The 20,877-nt window shown below is 36.6% G+C and overlaps 1 protein-coding gene across 4 annotated transcripts in view; it reads left to right on the top strand.

Moving 5' to 3' along the window:
• MACROD2 (mono-ADP ribosylhydrolase 2) overlaps nucleotides 1-20,877 on the top strand; it is a 1,707,340-nt gene that overhangs the window by 57,787 nt on the left and 1,628,676 nt on the right. For all 4 annotated transcript variants that reach the window (XM_069495843.1, XM_069495844.1, XM_069495845.1 and 1 more), the window contains exon 3: nucleotides 15,682-15,789. In XM_069495843.1, the coding sequence (XP_069351944.1) occupies nucleotides 15,682-15,789 (108 nt within the window). The remainder of the gene's footprint in view (nucleotides 1-15,681; nucleotides 15,790-20,877) is intronic.

Here is a 20,877-nt window from a genome sequence, read left to right on the forward strand (position 1 = left end):
TCAGTTAGAGTGCCAGAGGACTATAGGGTGGTTTGAGGGTGACAAGGCAAAGGGCATTCCAAAGTCATAGGGGCAGGAAATAGAGTATATATTGAGGAAAAGTAAGAATTCACCTGTGATGAGAATATGGAGAGCACCAAAAACTGGGGAGTAGGGGCAGATAAGACTGGAACTATCCAGATTTTAACCAAATGGTGCAACGCCTTAGATGGTGGGCTGTTTGGGATCTATTAAAGAGTAAATCACAACTTAATAGCTTTTGCTTGAATTCAATCCAAAGATAGATTTTCTTCAACTTGAATGCTTGAAGCACTTGAATGCTTTTAAATTGCATTTTAAATTTTTAATTAAATTTTGATATTTAAGGAGATTTCACATTAAAACTTAGGTTTCCTACCTCTCTTGTAAAACCAGGGATCTGGAAATAGAAGGCCCAGTGACACGTGAATAGAAGCTACACCCTTTGGACAGCATTCTTTGCTTTCCAATTTATAACATAATATATTAAATATTTGTTTATACTTATACCACACTGGCCTCACTCACTTATGTTACCTATTTGTCTTCCACAGGCATTTAGATATTAAATATCTGTAGTAAAGCTATTATAAAATCTAGTAGAAATCTGGTAGAAGTAGAAAATATTAATAGTTAACTGAAGTGGTATTAAAAAATACACACAAAACTGATGTGAACCAAGTCAAATCAAATCAAAATATGTCCCAGATAAATATTTGAATGTCAAAGAAAGCCATAGTCAAAACTAATATTGGGATCTAGGATGCAGAAAATTGAGTCACTCAGAATGTGCTTAGTAAATTGGGCCAAAAAGACCCCCAAAGTATGACACTTTTCTGTATCTATGCTCTTGTTTAGTGCTCATCCATAATGACTTTGGGCTTTTCCACACGATTTGCTTTGATCGATGGGACTACAGCAAACATGCCCCAAGCAGAGGCTTAAAGAGTACTTGGATGTTGGTGTCTACACTCTCTTGTTATGTGAAGCCCAGGTTAGTATAGTGGAGGATGAGGGGCCACGTGGAACAGAGACAAGCCATGCCAGCTGAAGCTCCCAAGACCAACCAGCCTGACAACTGCCAGCCAGATATGAGTGAGGCTATCCAGAACCGTGTAGCTTTAGCCACTCCACCAGCTGACTATAGAACTACCTGGTTATCCACAGACTAATGAGCAAAAATGGAAATTTTTAAGTCACCCAGTTTTGGAAGAGTTTGTTGCATAGCAAAAACTAACTGATGTGGAAAGAAAGAGGAGGAGCAGGAGGAAGTTTTGAAGATTCAGCACAAAAATGAAGTTGCAAACCTCTAACATAACAGCTACTATGCATCAGCTTAGGAGAGAGGGTCTTCTAATGTATTCTAACATCTGTAATACCTAAGAAAAAGTGGATATGCTGAAGTATGTAGGGGTGTGTATGTGTGCATGCATGTGAGGAATCTAGAACAGTGATATGATGATTATTAGGCATGATCAGATAGAAGATGGAGGTATAGAGATCAACAGATGGGCTGGTTTCAAGAAATAATCATGGAACAGAAGCACAGCCTGCTTCCTAGGGTTCCTCTAGTCCCCTGGTTGTATATTATTAAAGTCTCTTAATGAACCCAAAATTATTTTTCTGATTATCTTGATAATAAATTTAATTTCATTTTAACATTAATTTCTTTTTTTTTTTATTTTTTTATTTATTTTTATTTTTTATTTTTATTTTTATTTTTATTTTTTGTTTGTTTTTCAGCTCATCAAGGGGGTACAAAAGATCAGGCTATATACATTGCCCATGCCTCCCCATCCCCCCGAGTCTGAGCTTTAGTTGTGTCCATTTCCTAGACAGTGCACATCACTCTCATCATGTAGGTGTGCACTCCTCCCCTCCCCCCACCCCATCCCCCCAGTCAGAACTTCAAACGTGTCCATTCCCCAGGCAGTGCGCATCGCACTCATCAAGTAGGTATACACCCATCCCTTCCACCCAGCCCCGACCTCTGTCCAATACCCAATTGGTGTGAATCCCAAATGTGCTCTCAGGGAAACCAGTTTGCTGGTGAGTACATGTGGTGCTTGTTTTTCCATTCTTGGGATACTTCACTTAATAGAATGGGTTCCAGCTCACTCCAGGAGAACCAAAGAGATGCCATATCGCCATCATTTCTAATAGCTGAGTAATATTCCATGGTATACATATACCACATTTTGCTAATCCATTCATGAATCGATGGGCATTTGGGTTGTTTCCACATTTTTGCGATTGTGAATTGTGCTGCTATAAACATTCGGGTGCAGGTGTCTTTTTTATAGAATGACTTTTGTTCTTCTGGGTAGATGCCCAGTAATGGGATTGCTGGATCGAATGGTAGGTCTACTTGAATCTGTTTAAGGTATCTCCACATTGCTTTCCACAGGGGCTGCACTAGTTTACAGTCCCACCAGCAGTGTATGAGAGTACCTGTCTCTCCACACCCACGCCAACATGTATAGTTTTGGGACTTTTTGATAAAGGCCGTTCTCACTGGAGTTAAGTATATCTCATTGTGGTTTTGATTTGCATTTCCCTGATGATTAGAGATGTTGAACACTTTTTCATATGTTTGTTAGCCATTTTTATATCTTCTTTTGAAAAATTTCTATTCATGTCCTTTGCCCACTTTTTGATAGGGTTGTTCGATTTTTTCTTACTGATTTTCCTGAGTTCTAAATAGATTCTTGTTATCAGTCCTTTATCTGATGTGTAGTATGCGAAAATTTTTTCCCATTCTGTAGGTTGTCTATTTACTCTTGTGACTGTTTCTTTGGCTGTGCAGAAGCTTTTTAATTTGATCAGGTCCCATTTATTTATTTTTGTTGCTGCTGTGATTGCCTTAGGGGTCTTCCTCATAAATTCTTTGCCTAGGCCAATGTCTGTAAGAGTCTTACCTACGTTTTCTTCTAGAATTCTAATAGTTTCTGACCTAAGGTTTAAGTCTGTTAACCACCGTGATTTGATTTTTGTGAGGGGTGAGAGCTGTGTGTCCTGTTTTAGTCTTCTACATGTGGATATCCAGTTTTCCCAGCACCATTTATTAAATAAGGAATCTTTTCCCCAGAGTATGTTTTTTTCTGCTTTGTCAAAGATTAGATGGCTATATGAGGATGGTTTTATATTTGGATTTTCTGTTCTGTTCCACTGGTCTGTGTCTCGGCACTTGTGCCAGTACCAGGCTGTTTTTAGAACCACAGCCTTGTAGTAAAGTTTGAAGTCTGGCAAATTAATACCTCCCATTTTGTTTTTGTTGTTTAATATTGCTTTTGCTAAACGGGGTCTTCTCTGGTTCCATACAAAGCGTAAAATTATTTTTTCTATGTCTGTGAAAAAAGATGTTGGTAATTTAATAGGGATTGCATTGAATCTGTAGATAACTTTGGGCAGTATAGACATTTTAACAATGTTGATTCTACCGATCCATGAGCATGGTATGGTTTTCCACCTATTTACATGTTCTGCGATTTCCTTCCTCAGAGTTTCATAGTTCTCCCTATAGAGGTCCTTTACTTCCTTGGTTAGATATATTCCTGGATATTTTATTTTCTTTGTTGCTATTTTGAAGGGTATTGAGTCCTTAATTTGGTTCTCCGTTTGACTGTTATTGGCGTATATGAATGCCTCTGATTTGTGTGTATTGATTTTGTATCCTGAGACTTTGCTGAATTCATTAATCAATTCCAGGAGTCTCTTGGTTGAAATCTTGGGGTTTTCTAGATATAACATCATATCATCAGCAAAGAGTGAGAGTTTGATCTCTTCTGTCCCTATTTGGACTCCCTTGATTCTGCTCTCTTGCCTGATAGCTCTTGCAAGGACTTCCAATACTATGTTGAAAAGTAATGGGGACAGTGGGCAGCCTTGTCTGGTTCCAGTTCGAAGTGGGAATGCTTTCAGTTTTTCCCCATTCAGTATGGTGTTGGCTGTGGGTTTGTCATATATGGCTTGTATCATTTTTAGATAGGCCCCGTCTATGCCTATTTTTTTGAGTGTTCTTATCATAAAAGGGTGTTGAATTTTGTCGAATGCTTTTTCTGCATCTATTGAGAGTATCATATGATCTTTATTTTTGCTTCTATTTATGTGATGAATTACATTTATAGATTTGCGTATGTTAAACCATCCCTGCATCTCTGGGATGAAGCCCACTTGGTCGTGATGGATTATTTTTTTGATAAGCACTTGGATTCGATTTGCTACATTAATTTCTATAGACATTTGTGTGACTTCTTTGCTTTGGCTTTCATGGCATGGTGTCCTATTAATGATTTGGGGTGTTTTTTTGGAGAGGAGACATGGAATGTTAATTTGAATTTGTATCCGCATGGCTGTATTAAAACTAAACTGACTTTTCAGGCATCCCGAGAATGGCAGAGGTCCACTGACAGCAGACCCCTTGTTGTACCACCAGTCAACTCACTGGTATCCTTGGTGGCTTGTCTGTATCATGCCCATGCGTGCTAAAATACAGGGATGTCAATATGGGGGAAAGTAAGAACTTGGAGTATTCCCAGGCACTTCGTATGGCTCTCTCTCAAAATCTTATTCTTCAAGTGTGGTCCTAGGATCTACTGATGATCCCTTAGCTCTCAAAATCTTATTCTTCAGGTGTGGTCCTAGGATCTACTGATGATCCCTTAGCTGTTTATCAAGTGGCCTTCAGGTAGTTGGGTTGTTCCAGGGGGAAAGTGATGAAACAGATTTTTAAAATATATTTTAAGTGTTTGAAATGAAAAAATATGATTTTTATGTAAGTCCTAGTCTCAATATTAATTATAGTCCTAAAAAGTTATGTTTTTGAAACAAGGACAGTGTTGGTCAGTTCATCTTACTTAAGATTCAATTAACAGAGTTTGTTTCTCCTAATCTATCTACCTAATTCATAAGTGAATTAGTATATATTAGATTAGACTAAATTTGCCTTTGTTGTTATAATAGGATTGCATTATATCCCTACCTCATAAAATGAATCAGTCCATCTCTAGAGTGGTTTATTGATGCCTAAAGTAGAGGTGAAATAGTAACATAAATGCCAGAACTCAGAAGAAGGTCATAAATATAAATAGTAAACAGAGTTTCAGTGTAAATAGAGGATGTGTTGGGTCAAATGAATCTGCAAGTTTGATGATTTTGCATAAACAGACAATAAAGAAAACAGAAATAGAAGATACATAATTAATATCTGCAAATTTGCTTTTACTGTTGTCCTCTAGTCCCTGAAATTTTGTATGTTATGAAACTTTGTCAAATAGTAGCAGAAACTACTGAGACCTTTATATTATTTTCAAAGTATGATAACTCCTCTGGAAAACCGATTATAGTTTTTCCCCTAGGGCAAAAAAAACCCATAATGCTTTTTTGGGAGGGGGAGGATAAAATTGCTATATTTTGCAACTAACGACAGAGACAGGACTTAAACAGTTTATTCAGAGTTGGACTCTGAAATAAAAATAGGTACATGAGAGCCTGCATAGCATGTTGATTAAGACCATGGGCTGCCTGGGTTTAAATCCCAGCTTTGTACTTACCACCTGTCTGTACTTGGTCAAACCACTTTATTTCTGTATGCCTCAGCTTCATTATCAATATAGGTGGAATAGTAGTAATATTTACTGTATATATATCTGTTATGAGGATTATAGGAGTTAATATTTATAAGCATTAGAAGAGCACAAAGATCATAGTGCTATACAAGTATTTAGTTAAACTAGAACTAAATAAAAATGTTTTTTATAAATATGAGATTATAAGTCATACAAATATAAAATGAACACTTACCCACAATTTTATTTGACTCTAGTTGAAAGGAGAATTTAAAGAACCACACATATATAGGCAGTAAAGATTGCTGAAATGGCTTTGCAAATAATGCAAAATAAATGCAAATAAATGTAAATTGTCCACAGGATAATATTTAATTGCAATCCAAGGAATATAATTCATTTTCATTTCTATGAATAATCATTTGCATTATTATCCATTTTCTGCAACTTACACAGTTGTAAAATAGCTCAATGATAGTGAAAAGTAGGTATCACCATGATAGGTAAACTACACAAGACATCCACTAATTTTTTTTATTTTGGCCTCGTATCAAAAGTTTTTCACAATTTTTTCCTGAGATGTCAAACTATAACAAATAATTATAAAACCAGTACACAGTTAATAAATTTTATCCTCAGAGTAGGAAGTAGAAGGAACAATGTTTTTTCAAATGCCACTTTTTGAATGTTGTATGATATTGACAAAGACTATCTCATTTTTTTTTTTTTTTTTTTTTTGAGACAGAGTTTCACTCTGTTGCCTGCACTAGAGTGCCGTGGCATCAGCCTAGCTCACAGCAACCTCAAACTCCTGGGTTCAAGCAATCCTTCTGCCTCAGCCTCCCAAGTAGCTGGGACTACAGGCATGCATCACCATGCCCGGCTAATTTTTTCTATGTATTTTTACTTGTCCGGCTAATTTCTTTCTATTTTTAGTAGAGACGGGGTTTTGCTCTTGCTCAGGCTCTTCTCAAACTCCTGAGCTCAAATGATCCTCCTGCCTTGGCCTCCCAGAGTGCTAGGATTACAGGTGTGAGCCACTGTGCCAGGCCACTAACCCCCACCCTGTTCCTTGGCTATAAATCCCCCATTGTCCTTGCTGTATTAGGAATTGAACCCAGTTCTACACTGAGTTCTCTTCCCCTTATTGCAGTAGTTCTTGAATGATGTTTTTATGCTTTCCCTACTGTCTGGCTTTGGTTTTCTTTAACAATTATGGTCCTACAACTTGGGTAGGATTAGATTAATTATTGGATCCCTCGATCTCTCACCCAGGACCCCAAATGTGTATCTTTGAAGGTTTTGTCTTCATTCTTGACGGATAGATTGGGGATCCATTGGTGAGTCTGACTCCTAAGCCAGTGCCCCAGACCACAACCCATTAGCATGGTAGAGACAGATTTTGATTAAGATTCTGACTATACTCATTCAAGCTGGGCTAGAGGCCTAGCCTTCTTTGTTGGAAAGATACCTACTAGGCTGGAATTCTTTCTTCCTTGCTCTTTGTTTCAAGTGGGGATTCACTCTCTCCTGAGATGGAAAGGTTTCTCGTGGCATACTGTGAAGCCTCTGTTCTATTTGAACCTGCTTCTCTCATGGGAACTTCTTAGTCAACTGAAGCCCCTTTCTCAAACATTTATTGACTGCAGTAGTCTCGCCTTATCCTCAGTTTTGCTTTCCGCAGTCTCAGTTACCAGTGGCCAAACATGGTCCAAAAATATTGAATGAAAAATTCCAGAAATAAATAATTCATAAGTTTCAAATTTCATGCCATTCTGAGTAGCTTGATGAAATCTCATGCCATCAGGCTCTGTCCTATGTGAGACATGAATAATTCCTTTGTCCAGTGTATCTAAACTGTAGATGCTACCTGCCCATTAAGTCTCTTAGTAGCTGTCTTAGTTATCCAATTCACTGTCACTGTATTGCACTCCTCTGTTCAGGTCACCCTCATTTTACTTAGTAATGGCCCCAAAGTACAATTTATATATGCCCAAGAGAAATCATAAAGTGCTTCAAGTAGAAAGGTGAAAGTTCTTGACTTAATAAGAAAAAAAATTATATGTTTAGGTTGTTAAGATTTATGGTAAGAATGAATTTTCTATCTGTGAAATTATGAAGAATGAAAAAGAAATTTGTGCTAGTTTTGCTGTCACACATCAAACTACAAAAGTTACAGTCACAATGTATGGTAAGTGCTCAGGTAAGGTGGAAAAGGCATTAAATTTGTGGGTGGAAGGCATGAACAGAAACGTGTTCTGATGGATGGCAATCAAGTTTGGTACTGTCTGCAGTTTCAGGCAACCACTGAGGGTGTTGAAACATGTACCCCACAGATAAGAGAGGAGTACTGTATATACTCCACCAACTTTCTTTCCTTCTTTTTTTTTTTTGGAAATAGAGTCTTGCTCTGTCGCCCCGGCTAGAGTGCAGTGGCATCATCGTAGCTCATTGCAACCTCCAATTCTTGGGCTCAAGTGATCCTTCTGCCTCAGTCTTCCAAGTAACTGGGACTACAGGCATGTGCCCCACACCTGGCTAATTTTTCTATATTTTGTAGAGACAGGGTTTCCCTCTTGCTCAGGCTGGTCTTGAACGCCTAAGCTCAAGCAATCCTCCTGCCTCGGCCTCCTAGAGTGCTAGGATTACAGGCATGAACCATTGTGCCCGGCCTCACTTCCTTTCTTATTGACATGATTTTACTAAGGATAATTTGGAACTTCATTGGCTTCTCTTGGAAACTTAAGATCTACCCATACCAGCTGCTCTGAGATCTCTCCCTTCCTATTGCTTCTGCTCCTCCTTCCACTTAGCACCTTTGATGTTTTCTTCAATTCTCTTGAACCCTTTGCTAAGTACCCCTTCAAATCTTTACCTCCTTTATTCCTGTGTCCCCATCAGCCAGACTTTTCTCGTCCAACTTTAGCCCCTCAACTCCCTATAGCCATGTGAATTTTTAAGTCCCCAGTTCCTCACTGGGGGCTCTCAAGGGACTCAGGGACCCCAAAAACAACTTTGTGGGGCTGAAAAGGGAAAAAGGGCTAATTGGAAACACTGAGTATTTTATCCATTCAGCTGGGCTTTGGAGACAGATGTTTGCTGTCATCTCAGGCCATCCCTTTCCTAAAACTTAGTCCAAAGCTTCTATAGGATTACATGCCAGGGAAAGTGAAAAAATTTAAAACTTCTGTACAAATATTGTTAAAAAATATTAGCACTCATATTAAACAGGTAATCTAAATTGTTCCATCTACCAGAAATGCAATTCTGGTAAAAATATAAAGTGGCCCAAAGATGAGAGTATGTTACTGTGTTTACCTGACCGATGGCTAAAATTTTAGAATGGAAGCTGTAAGGTCTCTATTTGCATCTATCTGTATATATGTTTATGTATGTATTATATATATGTGACATTTTTCTATCTCTGGATGGTATTACCAATTCATAAAATCTTGTAAAAGAGCTCTATTCAAATTGTCTTAGAGATAAATGAGCTCTTCCATAAATTAAATATTCCTAAAATTCCCAGAAATACGGAAACTAACACAAATGCTTTTTAAAGTTCATGTGACTTTGGTACACATTTGGTAAATAAAATTAATTAATATTGTTGGTTTAATAAAAATGGGCATGTCTTCGAGTTGTTAGCATTAAGTATAATATGGGCATGCATTTTTTTATTATTATTTTTTATTTCAGCTTATTATGGGGGTACAAAAGTTCAGGTTATGTATATTGCCCATCCTCCCCCATCCCCCCCAAGTCAGAGCTTGAAGTGTGTCCATTCCCCAGACAGTGTGCATTGCACTCATTATGTAGGTGTATACACCCATCCCCTCCCCGAACCCCCCACATCTGTCCAATACCTAATTGGTGTTATTCTCAAATGTGTACTTAGGTGATGATCAGGGAAACCAATTTGCTGGTGAGTACATGTGGTGCTTATTTTTCCATTCTTGGGATACTTCACTTAATAGAATGGGTTCCAACTCTCTCCAGGAGAACAAAAGAGATTCTATATCACTGTTTTTTCTTATAACTGAGTAATACTCCATGGTATACATATACCACATTTTACTAATCCACTCATGAATTGATGGACATTTGGGTTGTTTCCACATCTTTGCAATTGTGAATTGTGCTGCTATAAACATTCGGGTGCAGGTGTCTTTGTCATAGAATGTCTTTTGTTCTTTTGGGTAGATGCCCAGTAGTGGGATTGCTGGATTGAATGGTAGGTCTACTTGAATCTGTTTAAGGTATCTCCATATTGCTTTCCACAGGGGTTGCACTAGTTTGCAGTCCCACCAGCAGTGTATGAGTGTTCCTGTCTCTCCGCATCCACGCCAACATGCATTGTTTTAGGACTTTTTGATAAAGGCCATTCTCACTGGAGTTAAGTGATATCTCATTGTGGTTTTGATTTGCATTTCTCTGATGATTAAAGATGTTGAGCATTTTTTCATATGTTTTTTAGCTGTTCTTATATCTTCTTTTGGAAAAATTGTATTCATGTCCTTTGCCCGCTTTTTGATAGGGTTGTTTGATTTTTTCTTACTGATTTTCCTGAGTTCTAAATAGATTCTTGTTATCAGTCCTTTATCTGATGTGTAGTATGCGAAAATTTTTTCCCATTCTGTGGGTTGTCTGTTTACTCTAGTGACTGTTTCTTTGGCTGTGCAGAAGCTTTTTAATTTAATCAGGTCCCATTTATTTATTTTTGTTGTTGCTGTGATTGCCTTAGGGGCCTTCTACATAAATTCTTTGCCCAGGCCAATGTCTGTAAGAGTCTAGTTATTATTTACATGTTGTTTAATGTCTACAGAAATAACCAAATTCTCCTGTCAATTATATCATTTTTATAATGAACCCTCATCAGATTTTTAACCACAGACGTTTTAAGTTTTTTATCATCCACAGATTTTATTTTATTTTTTTAAACTCTGATTCTTCCTGAGAGCTCTGGCAATCAGCTTACAGGCCAGAATGCTTCATTTTCAGCAAAAAGTGATTGTCTCAGAGATCCATGGAAAGGACTGTGCCAGGTACTCTGGGGTATAGGCTTCTGATGGCATTGCTTAGGTAACTTTCAGACCATACCACTGAAATGAGTATGGATTTCCAGAACTAGTGGAGAAGCTGACAGGTTCATAAAACTGCTAACCCAAGATCAAGCAGAAGAAAAATCAATTACATGGAACTGCATGACATAATAAAGAATGATGATAATTTTCATAGTTATTGTTTTAGAACATTGCTGGTTCTTGGATGTTTTATTTAAGGGACTCCCTTTCTCTTTTCTCAAGCTATCTATAACTTATGACAATTTAGTAGATTATATTTTTGTAAAAAGAAATGAAACATTTATCTTCCTACCTGATCCCTCCAGAATTCAGAAACTCTTATTGATTATTCCTATCTTCATGGCAATACAATTATTTCTATAAGTTCAATAAAAATCTGTCCTCCTTGTAACAGGATGTAATTGGAAAAATCAGATTATAACAAAGGCCTTGACTGGAATGTCATATTTAAAAATGATGCATTGAATCAGATATGTCCAGACAGTTTTCAGGCACAAAGGTTGACTTTATGGAGCCAATGCTTACAAAGCCCTCTTAGAATCTGGCCTGGTGCCTGGCTTATTAGATTCCCATCCTTATGGGTGAGTAGGGAAGGTCACTTCCTGGAAGGTCTAGGAAACTTAGGATAATTTTGGAACCTCAGAAAGACAAGAATTCACCCAAATGTATAGTTATTATAGGAGAAATCTAGTAGTGAATTCTTGACTTGGCTTCTAAGCCTCAAGAGGCTTTTAAAAGTCTAATCTGAGATTTCTTATGAAAAATTCCAGCAAAGCAAACTCAAAAAGTTTTAAGTGGTCAATTGCTATTCTTTCTGCAATTAGGTAAATAATCAGGCCAAATGTAATGAGGCCAGACTTATTTTGTAAACAAGAATCAAAAAGGGAGGTGATTATAGAGAGAAAATTTAAGTTTAAATGGAAAACTATAGTATACCCTCGTGAGTTCCTAAATTCTAGTCCTGTTCATTTTCTTTGAGGTTTTTGTTATCTGCCTATAAACTGGACTGGATCTTGCCATCCTATATATTTTAATTCTTCCATTAATAGTTTCCTCCAATAGCTGGTTATAATTCTCCAAACTAACATTTACACTTTTTTTCTCACCTTCCTGACTTGCCATCACTGAGAACTGGATTCTTGAGTGTGGCCTTTTGACTGAATCCAAATTTTACAGAACAAATCCTTTTATTAAAGGGATTTATTCTGTGAAGTTTGGATTTGGTTGAGGAGCCACACTTGCGGATCTGGAAGGCCACATGTGGTCTTGAGGCCACAGGTTTGCCATCCCTGACTAAAACTATCCTTTTCCCAAAGCCCAGAAAACTAAAGGTGGACAACCTGGTATAAACTGAAGAAATCACCACAACTGTTCATGTATGGGCAACCTTCATGAGAATATCTCTTCTTTACTCGAACAAGAAGAAGAACTGACAAAGACTGTCTCCTTAACCAAACTTTAGTCAGGTTTCTCTAAGCACTTTTCTTGTCTAGGCCCCATCCTTGCCAGACCTACGCTGTCCAGTTTGAGCAAAAATCTTGCTAAGTCAGTTTAAAGAGAATCCCCTACCTTTGATATCTGATAACCCTTGATATCTAATCAAATTCCTCATCCCCCATCGTCCTCCAGTCAGTATGTGATCATCCCAGCATTAGCTCAGCAAGAACCCCATTAAGTCTCTTTAGCCAGAATCCCACCTGTTCCATACCCCTGATGTATTGTCTTAGTAATTTTCCACCCACTAACCCCCACCCTGTTCCTTGGCTATATAAATCCCCAGTTGTTCTTACTGTATTCAGAATGGAACCCAGTTCTCTACTGAGTTCTCTTTTCCTTTATTGCAGTAGTTTCTGAATAAAATCTGTTTTTACTGTTTTAACTACTATCCTGTTCTAGTTTCCTTTGACAATATTAATAGTATACAATCTGGAAGAACAATTGCTAGCACGATAGATACTTCAACTTGCAATTGGAAAAAGCTAGTGATCAAAATTTGAATCGGGCCGGGCGCGGTGGCTCACGCCTGTAATCCTAGCACTCTGGGAGGCCGAGGCGGGTGGATTGCTCAAGGTCAGGAGTTTGAGACCAGCCTGAGCGAGACCCTGTCTCTACTAAAAATAGAAAGACATTATATGGACACCTAAAAATCTATATAGAAAAAAAAAAAATTAGCCGGGCATAGTGGCGCATGCCTGTAGTCCCAGCTACTCGGGAGGCTGAGGCAGTAGGATCGCTTAAGCCCAGGAGTTTGAGGTTGCTGTGAGCTAAGCTGACGCCACGGCACTCACTCTAGCCTGGGCAACAAAGTGAGACTCTGTCTCAACAAAAAAAAAAAAAAAAAAAAAAAAAAAAAAAATTTGAATCGGTGCTTTGTGTACATATGTAATGTCCATGAGAAATAAACACTTGACAACTTTTTGTCCTGTTTGTTATGAAAAAGCTAGAATATGGGAAAAGATACATTGGGATCAGTGCTGATGGAACACAGTTGTGTGAAAAGGAAGGGCAGTGCATTGCTATGCAAATAAAAGAGGTGGCCTCTAAGTGGTAATTTACATTTTGTAGTCACAGAGAACAGTTGGTGTTCAAAAATATGTCATTAGGGTTTTGATTTATTGTTGAAGGAAATACTGATAGTTATTAGTACTATCAAATTATAGCCATTAAGTATGTATATGACTTTTTGGCATACTATGCAAGGAATTGGGCTGTAAGTATAAGTCTGACTATTGAGGGGAAAAAAAGATGCTCATGTTTTTAAAATGAGAGAGAAAGAGATGAAAATATTTCTTCATGATGCTGATAATTCTAGTAAAGACCATTTTGAGTAACTTACTTGAGTGACATGTCACAGCAGTATATTCAATATGTTGGATTGTTCTTCACTTTAGACTCGAAATATCCCATTTTTAAAATTTGCAGATGAGCAATTAGGATTTCTTTTAAAGACACTGAACTGTGCTATAAATGGTTTAAACTTTGATGCTTTCCAATACTTTTCTTTAATAATTACTTTTGGAGAAACACATGATTTATTACCAAATATGTTTAAAAATCGTATCACTACACATGTAGTATTACATAATACTTCATGAGAAAATGAGGAAATACTTTATAGAGCTAAAAGGAGCTACAAAATGGATTGGAAATCTATGTACTCTACCAAGTTGAAACAGTCAATCTTTCTGCTTTCATTTGTTATATGCTTGCTAATTTAATGCCTGATGTAGTTCTATTAATAAAACTCATTTTCAGTGAGGAGTCTTTTGTAAGTTCTAGGTTCACAATAGTCTAAATATCCAGAATTATCTGACAAAGCCACCAAATATTTATTGTCATCCAACAATCTTTAACTGAGAATTAGAAATTTCTAATGTAGTTAATGCAGTAAGAATAGAAACTGGTTGGATGTGGAACTCAAGGACTTGTAGCTCAAAGTCTTTGTCATTGGGCCAGGTGTTGACAATTTGATAAGAGCACAAATAAAATACAGTGTCTTTCACTGATAGGCAATAAGAGCAATAAATATATCAGTATTTTATTCAAAATAACAATGTATTTTGAAAACATAGCTTAACTATTGTGGTCCATGTATGCTGAATATCGATGATGAAATAGTATTTGTCATCTTCATAAAAAATGGTCATGTTTTTTGATAGCTTACTAGAGGCAAACATTATTCTAAGTGTAATGAACTCATGTTACCTGTGAAGAAGCCAGTATTTTACAGACTGACTCATGGAGAGAATAAATAACTTATCAAACTCACCCAGCTGTTAATTGGCAGAACTAGGATTTCCACAGAGTTGTGGCAGTAAATTCTGCTCTTAATCACTACCTGACAGAGGGAAATAGTACTCTAGGAGTCTTTCAGGAGATCAGATCAACTATTAAGTATTTCATATTTTGAGACCTCCTAAAATATTTCTCTACTCTTTTAACATACAATTTTCCCAATTATTCTCCTTCTCATCATTACCACTAACAGTATTTGATTAGAATCCTTTAAGGAGAGAAGTGGTTGCTAAGAAGGGGATGATTTGTAGACAGAGAGAGGAAGGATCACCTTTATGGCCACAGATTATTTCCTGAGTCTTGGCCAACTTTTTTCTTTGGCTATTGGAGTTTAAAGACAATTTAGGTGACTCATAACCTATCACCTCTAATCCCCCAGATATCTCAAAATTGCATGCTGATCTGAGAGTGTCTTAGTGAATGAATAGCATTATCTTCCCCCATGAAAGATTTACACAGATCATAAAGACTTAAAAAAGTATGAGTATATAAATCAGTTTTCTTAAAAGTATATTAAAAAACTCTTTCTCTAAAGCATCACAAAATATATCAGGTTTTAGAATCTAATGTTTTGGGCTTGTTTTAAATACACTGGTTTGCTGACAGTGCTGTGTATGGGTAGAGCTATTTCTCTTTTAGATCTAGCAGCGCCCTCTACAGTGAAAGGTTAAATACAATTTGATAAGAAAAGCAGTTTCACAAATTCAAATGTTCTTGAAATGTCCCATCCTGAGGGATGTTACTTAGAAGGAGTAAAGAGCTGAACCTAAATGTTTTTGTGCTCAAGTAAATATTCTTTTCAATGATGCCTTTTAGGTGACTGGAACAAGAGAGAAATAAGCTTCAAAGAACTGTGAAAATTTACTTTGTCTTAAGTAGTTGCACATCTTTTTTCTTACCTCCTTTTGAAATGTAGTGGTATACAATTTTATTTTAAAATGGACATTTTAATAATAAAATTACTAATTTTGAATTTTTTTGCTCACCAATTATAACCTGCCCCAATTTTTTGGATGCCCATTATGTATGTGATAGCACGTTTGTGTTGAGGAATACAAAATAAATAGAGAATAGACCACACCCCTGGTACTTAAACTCTTTTTTCCACTTGTCTTTTGTAGTAGAATATGATTCATATTGACTCTTGTAGTTGTCTTGACTAAAATGTTGTCTTAATTAAAAATATTACTATTAATATGTGTCCCTTTTTGTTACAGAGGAAGATACTCAGGAAACATCAGAGGTGAAGAAAAGTTTGAGTGAAAAAGTTTCTCTCTATAGAGGTGACATTACATTGCTAGAAGTAGATGCTATAGTCAATGCGGGTGAGTAGTTGATTTTGCTGTGATGTATTTGTTATGAGTATTATTTAAAAACATTTTTTGTTAAACAAGAATTCAAGTGTTCTAGAAAAAAATGCTTCCTGGTATAGAAATGTCTTATATATTTCCCTTCTTGATTAACAACGTTGAGAATTTATTTTATGAATGTGCCGTAAGTAATGTGCTATCTACAGTGCCCTCTAGAGTGAAAGGTGCTGAACTGAGATTAGGGCACTGGACCACTGGAGAAGTGACAGATTGTTGCAGAAAGTTCTTCAGAAAGAACTTTAGCACCTGTAACATATTATTGTTAATTTCATGTTTGAGTTAATAACCGGCAAACATAAATACAAGTTAATCAGCCTTTTTCCTTCTTTTGAGTAGGTTGTAAAGAGATGATTGAACTATACCAGACAAAAGTAAAATATAAATTATTTCTGTGATTTCAAAACCTTAATTGTTTGGTTTCAGGTTTTTACTTTCATTACGAAATGCTTCATTTTTAACAGGTGCATTTTAATTTTAAAGATTAATTGTTTAATTAATTTTCCTATTTGAACAGGGAAAGATATGCTAGATGTTATTTATGGTAGCCTGTATGTACTATATACGTATGCATTTTATTACATGGCTATAAATCAAGAAAGACATAATAGTTGTGATTCTATAACAATTGTAAATAAGGGATGTTTAACGGTTTTAATTTGTGTTTTGTAAAGTTAGGCTCTTTTCAGGCTGAAAATGTCAAATAAAAACCAATCTGGACTTAGGTAAGGAAAGGCTTTATCCAAAAAGACTATTACAATAAGAGGAGGAGGACAGTTGCAATAGGGAGAGGAAGAATATTTCTATAGGGAGAGCTGCTTCAACTATGATATCTGTAAGTGTCTCAAGGGTCAAGCAGAAAAGGGCTTTTCCTTCACAGGGAGAAGTAAACAAGGTCAGAAAAAAGTTAGGTGTGGGAATGGGATGAGGGGGTGGCATGATTAGACAGTTGTTCGGGGAATGTTTTTCTCTTGAGGTCAGCTGATTTGAGGAGGGGCAGTTAAGGAGAGGTTGTTCACTGCCCAAGGGTGGGTCAAAGTTCAGGGGTTTTGGAGGAAGAGGAAAAGGCTGACTTAAATTTGGTCAGATCCAGTGTGTGGGCATTGACCAACCAGAATGGTAAATGGGGAAAAACAGTTCAGCTAATCATGTATGAGGCAGAGAATGGAAATTTGGAGGGTCTGTGTCTGGCCTTGTCATAGGTTACAAGACGGTCATCTGTGAGTTTTATCTAAGTTATATGGTGAAGAGTGGTTCTTTGCAGTAAGCCATTTTCTAGAACCCTAAAGGTTGGGGGTAATTTCTTGATGTGGCTGTTTTCCAGGAGTAGAGTTCAAGTGAAGTTCAACATTGTGTCAAGGGTCCCTCTGGTGCTGAGTAAATTCACATAGTATAGTAGAAAAATGCATTGGTAGGTGAACAGATGGGTCTTAAACCGGAGCATCGTTCTGGGATATAGCACTGTTCTGGCAACCTAGCTGGAAGTCTGGAAGCCTAGTCAGCTTGTTCTTTCAGAATTGGGTATCAGTTGCTTTGTACTGTAGCTGCTTTGCCTTAATCAGGGCTCAGTTTTTCTCTTTCTCTTCTTCTGATGCCTCTTCCTTTCTCCTCTGCTGCTTTTGCTGCCTCTCTAAAATGTAAAACTCTTCTTGAGAGAGGAGTCTGGGTCATTTAATCTCCACCCAATACAATTCACTCCTTTTGGATAGAATTTCATTCTCAGGTCATGTCATAGGCTACAGGTCTCCTTTATATCTAGTCTCTATGGACTGTTCATTTGTGGCTCTGGGTATCAAAATGCTTTCCTCTGTCCTGTGGGGCCCCTGAAGAACACAGGCTCTTGGACAGGGTCCCATGAAATCCTCTCCAGTACAGACTTTTAATCAGATGTCACTATAGTTAATAACTTGCCAACAATTTATTATGCCTTAAATTATATAAACATATAAGCTTTAATTAAAAAAAAATTAAAAGGTTTTATATATATACCAGTAGGCTTCCTGTATGTTCTTGTATTAATAATTTCTAGCCATTAATCCTAGTTCTGTCCTGAGAAGTACAATTGATGACATGATGACATCTACTTCTGTTTTAAATATTTGAAGACTACTCTCATGAGTTTTCTTTTTCTTGTTAACATTGAATTTGCCACATTAGCATGCTTAATAGCAGCAGTAGTGGTCTTTCTTGGGTTTTGTTAACTGTATATCTGTTTTTCTCCCCCTTGAAGCCACAGACTATTGCCTTTTTACCTTTTTGTGTCAAGTCCCAAAGCAATGTCTTCTCCTTATGGTCTTAAAAAATATTTGATACTATATATATGTTATATTGAACTACATGCAAATGAATTTGTGGCACCTCTGACCAATATCACATTCAGTATTGGGGACTTGGCATAGTGAATCAATTTGGCTCTGGTTTTAAAAGTTATTTATTTGATCAATCAATAAAAATATTTTTGGGTAATTTTTATTGAAATAAAATAAAGTGGCACTAAACAGAAGAACATCACTATCTCACTACTGTTTTAATTTTTTCATATTATTACCTTGCCCTTGCCTGTATGTGTAATTTTTTCATAGCTGCCACATAATATACAAGGGTGTGATTAATTAATATGAAAACAGGCAGCAACTTTTGCTCACTCCCAAAAACCATTAGGTACCTATAGCTCACCTCTGTGCTTATGATAATTATAATTTGGCCTTGTTTTGCATCTCACAAGGACAGCCTCATCAGGAAGTTCAAATGAATGTACAATGTAATGGCTCTATTTACAGCTTTCTACTGTGCAGTTTGCTTGCCTAGCATGCAAGGAGTGGAACAGCTGTTAACATTTCAGGTCAACAAGGTAACTACAGAGCTGCCTCTAGTGAGAGGGAAGTGAGAAGCAGTGCCTCTAGTCAAGGTGCCAAAGCAGCCCCGTCTGAAGTTCTCTTTCCATGACCATACTATTGAACCTGGTCTTAGTTGCTGTGAATGAAATGATTTGATATTTTAAACTTACTAATGAAGTGCCTTTTGAACTTCCTTAAATGTGGCCCAGGATGAACATCCTATATATTTTTCTCTCTAGGAAATTATGCATATTTGGTATATTTTAATAAAATAGGTTTTGTAGGCATTATAGTACACAAGGCAGTAGCACAAGTTTAGTTTCAAATTCAGGTTATCTTACCCAGGGCCATTTTTTTGTTTAAACTTTTTATTTTGAAATAATTGTAGGAAATTGCAAACATAATATAAAGAGTACTATGTACCCTTCGCCTGTACTGTGTAATCTTCTCCAATGGTGATATCATATATAGCTACACTATGGTATTAAAACCAGAAAACTAATATTGGTACTATTATCTAGACGAGAAACTACTCAGTTTTCACCATTTTTAAACCTCTGTGAGTGTGTGTGTATGTATATATATGCGTTAGTACTATGTAGTTTTATCCCATGTATAGATATGACACCACCACAATCCAGATGCAAAACTATTCAATTATCATGAAAGAGCTCTGTCCTGCTACTACCCTTGTATTCACATCCACATACCTTCATCCTCTGTGCTCCATCTTTATAGTTTTGTCATTTTAAGAAGGTTGTATAGTGCTGCAATGAACACTGGCGTGCAGATTCCCTTCAAAATATTGATTTCAGTTCCTGGAATCAGTGGATCATATGGCAGTTCTGTTTTTATTTTTTTTAGGAACTTCCATACTGTTTTTCATGATAGCTATACTAATTTATGTTCCCAACATTGTACAAGAGTTACCTTTTCTCTGCATCCTCACCAACACTTGTTATCTTTCAACTGTTTGATAAAAGACATTATATGAGGTGTGAGGTGATATCTCATTGTGGTTTTAATTTGCATTTCCCTAATGATTAGTGATGCTGAACGTTTTTTCATGTACCTGTTGGCCATTTGTATGTTTTCTTTTGAGAAATGTCTGTTCAGGTCCTTTGCCCCCCCCTTTTTTTTTTTTTAAACGGGCTATTTGTTTTCTTGCTATTGAGTTTCTTATATATTTTGATATTAACCCCCTATCAGATGTATAGTTTGCTAATATTTTCTCTCATTTTTAAGGTTGTCTTTTCACTTTGTTAATTGTTTCCTTTGTTGTGCAGAAGCATTTTAGTCTGAGGCCATCCCATTTATCTATTTTTGCTTTCATTGCCACAAAAGTTGAACTCATAGAGGTAGAGAGTATAATGATGGTTAGTAGAGAGTGGAGGGGAGGTGGGAGAGAGGGAATGAGAAGTTGTTGATCAAAGGTTCCGAAGTTTCAGATAGACTGGGAGGAATAGGTTTTGAGATCTATTGTGTAGTAGGGTGACTATAGTTAACAATAATGTATTATATATTTCAAAATAGCTAAGAGTAAATTTCAATTGTTTGATCATAAAAAAATGATACAGGTAAGTGAGGTGATGGATATATTAATTAGCTTGATTTAATCAATCATAATTGTATACATGTATCAAAACATCACATTGTACCCCATCAGTATATATGATTTGTCCATCAAAATAGTATTAATAATAAAAAAGAATGTCATGCAAATGGAATAACACAGCCAGCACATAATCTTCTGAGGATTTTTTTCACTAAATGTAATACCCTTAAGGTCCATTCGGATTGTTACAGGTATCAATACTAGTTCATTCTTTTTTTATTGCTTAGAGTAGTCAATTGCGTGGATGTTCTAGAGTCTGTTCAACTATTCACCTATTGAAGGACATTTGGGTTCTCTTCAGTATTTTGCTATTACCAATAAAGCTGCTATGAACATTCATGTACATTCCTACCAGTAATGTATGAGAGATCCAGTTTCTCCACATCCTTGCCAGCATTTGGTGTTATAATTATTTTTTATTTTAGCTATTCTAATAGTATGTGGTGGTATCTCATCATGGTTTTAATTTGCATTTCTCTAAAAGTTAGTGATGTTGAACACCTTTCCATATGCTTATTTGCCATCTGTATCTCTTTTTTGGTGAAATATCTGTTCATGTCTTTTGCAATTTTGTAATGGATCTCAGTAACATTT

This window comes from Eulemur rufifrons, chromosome 20, assembly GCF_041146395.1.
Source record: "Eulemur rufifrons isolate Redbay chromosome 20, OSU_ERuf_1, whole genome shotgun sequence".
NCBI lineage: Eukaryota > Metazoa > Chordata > Mammalia > Primates > Lemuridae > Eulemur > Eulemur rufifrons.